Raw genomic sequence first — 8,360 nt, 5'->3', positions numbered from 1 at the left:
TGCAAAGACAAAACAGGTAGAGCAAATAGTAATGGAATTACTCCCCCTGCGAAAAGCATCTCAAATGTAACAAGGATCACAAACATAAAATAAGATAAACTGATAAAAATGAACCTTCTTACTCCCCCTTGTTGTCTAGCAATAAGCCAAAGGAGTAACAGAAATAAAAGAAAAGACACTAAACAACGTTATTTTACAATATATTTAAACCAAAAAGAAGCAAAACAAAATAAAAACCGATGGCCTCATTTGGAAGGTTTCGCAGCAAAGTGAGACATTATGGTCGAGAGACAACTCCTGAGACTGAACACTTCTGTCTGAACAGATTCCAGAGTGGCCTTGACACCAGCGAGTTCAGTAATGACAGAATCAGCATCGCCAACCTTGAGATCAATCCCTTTAGTTTCCTTTACTGATGAGGGTTCCTTCTTGAGTTTGTAGTCTGCACCGGCAGTGGGAGGTGTCACGATTTCATATTCCAATCGAAGAGACTTTTGAGAATCAAGTAACTTGTAGATCAAATGAGGAAACACCAAATATTGGCCTTTCTTTTTGGCTTTTCCTAAGGTAGTGATCTGATAAAAAATGAGAGTGGCAAGATCAACTTGGAGACCAGTCCCGACTTTGTACAGAAAGAAAGCCGTGTCAAAAGTAATGGTGGAGGTATGAGTGGTGGGAATCCAGTTGTTGGTGGCAAATTTGTGAAGCACGACATAGTAATGAGTAAGATCGGTCACTTTGAGTACCGAGTGTGGTTCCCAAACCATATTCTGTCCCACCAATTCAGATAAAACTGTATCTTTGTTGAATTCCACAACAACATTGTCAACAGTAGGGGCAAATTGAGAACCTTGGCAATTTCAGCAGCACTAAACAAATACCAATGCCCGCGAACATAAACTTGACCAAACATAAAAGACTTGCGATCAAACAGGTCATCATTAAGATTAGCATAGAATTCTTGAACTACTCGAGGAACAAAACCATCCAACCTAGTTAAAGAACCTAACCAACCTCGATCCTCAATATTCTTAATGACCCCAAACACTCTATGGGCAGAAAAAGAAAAAAATTTCTCACAGATAAAATCACGATGCACATAATGCTTCATATTTTTCTCATTGTCATTGAAACAGAAATTCAAAGAGTGAGCCTTAAAAGATGAACCTGGAGAGACTTTGGGACCCACTAGTGACTTAGTGCGAATTTGTAATGCCCTACTTCCTTAGAGCCGTTACTAAGTGAGTTTAAAATTGTGCTTTCAACTCGCTAATCGAGGTTTTAAGTCAAACAGTGTAACTAAGCCATAAACAAAGGAAAGACTTGAGTAAAGGTAGTTTCCATAGAAAATTATAAAAAAAAGTTTTGCACTTGGGATCCCAAAATACAATTTAGAAATATTTACAACATATAAGCTGAACCATGTCGACTAGACGACAAAATCTAGGTTTAATTACAAGCATCCCCCAAAATCCTCTGGCTGTGGCAGCCAGGCTGGCCAAACATGTACACGCCGCCTCACGCCTGCTGTACTCATGGTTGGTTGATCTTCTCTTTACCCTTACCTACACCACAGAGCATCTGTGAGCCGAAGCCCAGCAAGAAAACCCACAAACAGATAACATATGCAACACATATATCAAGCATACAAACAGGCCACCAATGGCTAAACACATACGGCCTAGCCGTCCCAGGCATTTACCAAGCCCTTGGTTCGTGGACCACGCCGTGAGGATATCCCAGGTATCCCTCTAGGGACTCGCCCTGGCAACTTGCACTCCACGTGCTCAATGCTGCTCCTGTCCCCTTGACGTTCTCGGCCTTGCACTCAACGTGCCCAATGCCGTTCCCAACCCTTCGCCGTTCTCGGTCTACACCGTTCCCGGCTCAAGCCGACCATTCACATCACAGTATACATAGCATAGCAAGCAAGTATAGAATTCTAGCATATTCAGTTAAAGGGCTACGCCCCGCAGTTGTAACATAATGGGCTCGGCCCTGCATATCAACTCTATTCAAATACATTGGGCTCAGCCCTGCACACAAGCTCTATGGGAACAAGGGTTTTCTTACCTGAGTTCCGAGCTTTCTGAGCACCGATGCCACGAGCACAATCCTCTAACGTGAGCCTCGCCGAAACCCTAGTCACAACACATTAACAATGTCCATCCATCAAATTCTAATCCAATAAATAACTTCGAGCCAAACCCTAACCTCAGGGACCTTGAATTCTATCAATCCGGGTGATAAAATCCATCCCGAGCCTTACCCATTAAGTTCCCAAGCCTAAATACCCTTAAAAACTCAGATTGGTACTAAGGGCCGCGACCCCACCCACAAGAGCTGCGGCTAGCCTCGAAACAGAGGCTAGCACCACACTGACCCCCACACGGGCCGCGGCGCGCCCACCAAGCGTCGCGACGCGCATGAGCTTCTCGGCCTCCCATGGCCGCGCGCGCACCCCTCCTAGGGCCGTGGCTCTCACCTCCAAACCCAGAATTTTCCATCTTCTTCCCTACCTTTTCCTCAAGCTAACTCACCCAAAGCCTACTTAACAAACCCAGATAAATAACACATGTATACCAGCTCAATATCAACACTAAAACCCATAAGAAATTTGCTCCAAAATCCTACTAGAACACCCGAAAACAGATTAAGCTTGACTAACATGCATGCTCTAGCAAACCAACAACAATTCTCAATATAGTCCCAATAATTAAAGCTTACCTTGCTGAACTCAATCCCTGGGTTGATCCTCAATCCTTAAGCTTTAAACTCCTAAGTTTCCTCAACCAATTCCTTGCTTAAGCTAGTTTCCACCAAAATTTCCTTGAGTTTTGTCTTAGGGAGTGAAAGAGAAGAAGAGATAAGGTTTATCTTCATCTGGGAGGAGGTGAGTCGGTTCCTAAGTCCCCTAGACAATTCCTTCCTTTGTTTTATTAACTTAAGTCTAAAGGGTTACCTCAAGGCTCGGGGTACCAAAACGTCCCCGAGGGCAAAATGGTAATTTTTCACAAATATTCCCGCCTAGACATTCTATCCTCAAATATATCTCCAAATATTTATTTTCATGTCCCGATAATCCCGTAACACCTAGTACCCAGATTACCCCTCGACTCACCCTGAGTCAGAATCTCAACCCCGTTGTGACTCTTTGGCTAAGCGCTCCCCAGGACTGTCCCGGATTGTGCTGCACAGACATACCACATATATATAACATTTATTACATTTATACCCCTAATATCCAGATAGGGTCCACATGCATATCTAACTTAACTAAACATGCATCATAATCATATATACACATAAATCCACATATTAGCATATTAAATCATTTACTGCCCTCCAGGCACACTGATCAAGGCCCTAAGCCCGATTAGCAAATTCGGGTCATTACAGAATCTCAGGAATTTTCATAGATTTTTTGCCCTTTGGAGAAATAGGAGGGTCCTCTGATGGGTCAGACTCAGCTTTTGATGCAACATTTTCATCAAGAGAGGGATCTTCTTCAAGGGGATCATCATCAGAGGAACAAAATCTGTAGATGGATCAGATTCAGAAGAGGAACAGGGAGGAGGAATTTTCTTTACCTTCGACCGAAACTTGGAACGTGGAGTGGAACCCACGAGAGACGAGGCCTTTGGAGTGGAATCCAAAGGATTAGACCCTTTGGACCGAGGAGATTTTCGAGAAGATGAGGCCTGGAACCATCCTTTGCTTTTCTTCTTGGGTGCAAGCACATCAGGGGATTCTGAGGAGTCAGAATGGGTTTTGGCAGAATCACTGTCATGATCAGAGACATCATCTGAGGGGGAAGCTCAACCACTTTTGGAGGACCCAGGGACAGAGGCGAGCAGAGCCGCCGATGAAGGAGGTCCAGACGGTACTTTGGGGGCTTCTAGGTCAGGAATGACCATGGCTCTGCTCGTGGTGATGGAACCATCAATGAGGCTGGGTTGAGACAAGGTACTTTTTTGAGCCTTTTTCTTGGTGAGAGATGGAGAAACAGTCAACGAGCCAACCACTTCCTTGACAGACCGAGAGCCACTTCCTCTAGTTTTCACCATGATTGCACGAGAATGAGAGAAAACTATCAAGGAAAAAGAAACCAGAAAAAAAATGAAGGATGGAGACGGTTGAGATATTGGGCCCAAGGATATCCGAATATAAAGAAAGGGAAAGATAGGGATTTGATCTTTTATTCCTTTATTTGAGAATTAAATGGAATAAACACTTTTGGAAAGTACATAATAATATCCCAACAATAACTGCCAATAATTTTTCACGACACAAAATTGGGAAACAAGCCAAAAAAGGAAACTTTTGATCTTAAAAAAAATATGAGATAAAGACAAAAACAAACATGATAGAACATACCATTTTTGGCACACTTAGATTCGATTTCCCTTAGAAAATATATATATATATTATTTTTTTGTTGATTAAGTAATATATATATAAATATAACCAAATGTACCAAAAAAAATATCCCATTTTTTATTAGTGCTCAAAGTCTTCGTGCCATTGCATGTGGAGAAAGAAACAATCATTATTTCAAAATAAATTTTTACTATAAGGTTAGAAAATATATTTAATATAAATCATGCTTTATTTTTCAAATTAAAATATCACAAAACATTTACTCCTGTCACAAAAAATATTTTATTCAAATCAATCAGCGTGTATGAGACTTACAAATTTTTCCAACAGTATATCTTAAACATTTGTGTGTGATTGTGAAAGCAGAGATCATTGCCCTGTATGGCAATTTTAGCATTTTTCAGGGACATTGCCCTATGTGGCAATTTTTAGCTTCTTTCTCAATGAGTACCCAAATTAGACGCTTTCACACTACACTGAAGGCTGTATTTAATAGTGGTAGAGTATCTTCTACATAATTTTTAGTTACATAGTTCGAACTTACTCAAAGTTAGCAATTTACACAACAGTGTAGGTAGCTCTATTTTAAGATGGAGCTTGAAATACTTTTCAAGGATCAAATGCTCATACACAACAAACACAGATTAATTTGAAGAATATTAATTGGAGGGACTAATTATTTTGATTTTGATTTTGATTTTTTTTGTTTAAAAAACATGAGCATGAAATATATTAACTATACTTTCTAACCTGAAGTAAAAATATATTTTGACATAATGATTGAAACTTTTGCGGTGAGCAAGGACAAGAAGACATCACGCAACTTTTTCAAGCACAGGGTTAAGGTACAGCACAAAACAAATTAATTGGGACATACCCCCAAGGACTTCCCGAGGGAATCAAACCTGACTGTATCAAGGGCTTTTGTAAAAATATCTGCAATCTGTTTGTCAGTCTCAATATATTCTAAGATCAAATTTTTATTTTCAATGAGTTCCCTAATAAAATGATGACGAATGTCAATGTGTTTAGTGCGAGAGTGTTGAACATGATTTTTTGAGATATTAATAGCACTAGTGTTATCACAGAAAATAGTCAAGGTTTTAAGATCAAACCCATAATCTGTCATCATTTGTTTCATCCATAATAATTGCGTACAACAGCTTCCTGCAACTATGTACTCGGCCTCAGCAGTTGGCAGGGAGATTGAATTTTGTTTCTTGCTATGCCAAGAAACCAGATTGTTTCCCAGATATAAACATCCACCACTTGTACTTTTTCTGTCATCTGCATTGCTTGCCCAATCAGCATCACTAAAACAAACAAGGTTAAAGTTTGTTTCCTTTGAGTACCAAATTCCATATTCCTGAGTACCATTCACATAACAAATGATTCGCTTTACAGCCGTCACATGTGATTCCATAGGATCCCCTTGATATCGAGCACATACCCCAACACTGTAGCTAATATCAGGACGACTAGCTGTGAGATACAGAAGACTTCCAATCATGCTTCTGTACAATGTTGGATCTACTTTAACACCATTTTCATCCTTGGTTAGTTTGACTGTGGTTCCCATTGGTGTTTTGGCATGTTTAGCAGACTCCATCCCAAATTCTCTTGACCAGATTTTTTGCATATTTACTTTGAGAAATAAAGGTTCCATCTTTTGATTGTTTGACTTGCAGACCTATAAAATAGGTTAACTCACCTACCATGCTCATTTCAAACTTATCTGTCATTTGTGTTGACAAATTCCTGCACTAAAGTGTCAGAAGTAGAGCCAAAAACAATATCATCAACATAGATTTGAGCAATAACAATATCAGAATCAATATTTTTGATGAAAAGAGTTTTATCGACTCCCCCTCTTTTATACCCATTCAAAACAAGGAATTGAGTCAATCTTTCATACCAAGCTCTAGGAGCCTGTTTTAGACCATAGAGAGCTTTTTTAAGTTGAAAAACATGATCAGGATTATGTGGATCTTCAAATCCTTTTGGTTGTTCAACAAATGCTTCCTCATTCAAAATTCCATTTAAAAAGGCAGATTTAACATCCATTTGAAATAATTTGAATCCAACAACACAAGTAATAGCCAATAGCAATCTTATTGACTCAAGTCTTGCGACAGGGGCAAAAGTTTCATCGAAATCAACTCCTTCAATTTGAGTATACCCCTGAGCAACTAGCCTAGCTTTATTTCTTATTATTGTACCAAATTCACCGATTTTATTTTTGAAGATCCATTTGGTACCGATAACATTTGTATGATTTGGTCTAGGAACAAGAGTCCATACCTCATTTCTTGTGAATTGTTCCAACTCCTCTTGCATTGCTTTTATCCATGACTCATCATTCAAGGCTTCTTTCACATTTTTTGGTTCAAAGCTGGATGTAAAGCAAACGAATTGAACCAAATTCACATACCTTTTTCTTGTCACCATGCTTTCTTCAATATCACCAAGAATGAGATTTGAAGGATGATTCTTTTTAATTCTGGCAGAAGGTTCTCTCTGTATTGAATCTGTGATGATTTCTTGCCCTTCCTTTGTTGATCGATCATATGATGTTGGAACAGATTCAGCTTCTATTGCAAAAGATTCTGTATGCGAAGGCACAACATCACCTATTGTCACTGCAGGAGATTCTGTCTGAGAGGTTTCGGCAATAAACCTATCAATTTCTTCTTCATTGGAATATTCAGAAAAATATTTTAAATCATCAACAACAACATTGGATGATTCCATAACAGTTTGAGTTCTCATGTTATAAACACGATAAACTCTACTATTCATAGAATATCCAAGAAACACTCCTTTATCACTTTTTGAATCAAATTTTCCAATATTCTCACGATCTCTAAGAATATAGCATATACATCCAAAAACATGAAAATAACTTACATTGGGCTTTTTACCTTTCCAAATTTCGTAGGGAGTTTTGAAAGTACCTGGCCTAAGAAACACTCGATTGATTGTGTAGCAAGCAGTGAATATTGCTTCTACCCACAATCGTTTAGAGAGTTTCTTACTGTTTAGCATTACTCTGGCCATCTCCTGTAAGGTTCTATTTTTTCTCTCAACAACCCCATTTTGTTCAGGAGTCTTGGGAGCTGAGAACTCATGGGAAATCCCTAGAGATTTATAAAAATCATCATAAACAGTATTCTCAAATTCTTTACCATGATCACTTCTAATTCTCACAAGCTTACCTATATTGCAATCTTTTTCAACTCTTAATTTAATGCACAGATTTTTGAAGGCATCAAACGTGTCTGATTTTTCCCTTAAGAAGTCAACCCAAGTAAAACGAGAAAAATCATCAACACACACAAAGATGTACCTTTTTCCATTAATACTTTCAACTTGAATGGGACCCATGAGTTCCATGTGCAAGAGTTCAAGAACTTTTGAAGTATTGATTCCCATGACACTTGTGTGAGAGTTTTTTAATTGTTTCCCTAACTGACAAGGTTCACATTTTCCTGCAGATTCTTTACCCAATTTGGGTAACCCACGAACTAACCATGCACTTGCAATCTTTTTCAAACTTTTGAAAGTTATATGACCCAGCTTCTCATGCCATAAGTCAGTGGTATTACCTATAGCCGAATGACATGTGAGGGTTGGCGAAAAAGTGTAGCAATTATCAATAGATCTATATCCTTTCAATACACTCACATCATTTTAATCAATAACATTGCAATCATCACGAGAAAAATTTACTGTGAAGCCTTGATCACAAATTTGACTTATACTAATTAAATTAGCCTTAAGGCCTTCAACAAGTAAAACATTTCTCAATTTTGGTAATCCATCAAGACTTAGAGTGCCTTTTCCAACAATATTACCTGACATACCATCACCAAAGGTTACTGCACCATATTTCATAGATTTGAAATTGGTGAGTATATTTGCATCACCTGTCATATGTCTAGAACATCCACTATCAAAATATCAAAAGTTAGAGGCACTAG

At 38.8% G+C, this 8,360-nt stretch overlaps 1 protein-coding gene across 1 annotated transcript; it reads right to left on the bottom strand.

Annotated features, from left to right (window-relative positions):
• Positions 1-245: 245 nt before the first annotated feature.
• On the bottom strand, positions 246-4,067 carry LOC133824033 (uncharacterized). Its single transcript, XM_062256894.1, has 5 exons — positions 3,838-4,067; positions 3,634-3,783; positions 3,398-3,538; positions 851-1,049; positions 246-770 (listed from the first exon to the last, which is right to left on the bottom strand). The coding sequence occupies exons 1-5, from the start codon at positions 4,065-4,067 to the stop codon at positions 246-248; spliced, it is 1,245 nt and encodes a 414-aa protein (XP_062112878.1).
• Positions 4,068-8,360: the final 4,293 nt, after the last annotated feature.

Source organism: Humulus lupulus, chromosome 3 (genome assembly GCF_963169125.1).
Source record: "Humulus lupulus chromosome 3, drHumLupu1.1, whole genome shotgun sequence".
Classification (NCBI taxonomy): Eukaryota; Viridiplantae; Streptophyta; class Magnoliopsida; order Rosales; family Cannabaceae; genus Humulus; species Humulus lupulus.
This window is presented reverse-complemented; position numbering and strand designations above follow the sequence as displayed.

Excerpts from the sequence above, each read along its gene's own strand:
- LOC133824033 (XM_062256894.1), bottom strand. The coding sequence starts at position 4,067 with ATGGTGAAAACTAGAGGAAGTGGCTCTCGGTCTGTCAAGGAAGTGGTT. Across the intron at positions 3,539-3,633 it reads GATTCCACTCCAAAGGCCTC|ATTTTGTTCCTCTGATGATG; the intron begins GTCTCTCGTGGG and ends ATCCATCTACAG. Across the intron at positions 1,050-3,397 it reads ATGAAAATTCCTGAGATTCT|AGTGTTTGGGGTCATTAAGA; the intron begins GTAATGACCCGA and ends TTCTGCCCATAG.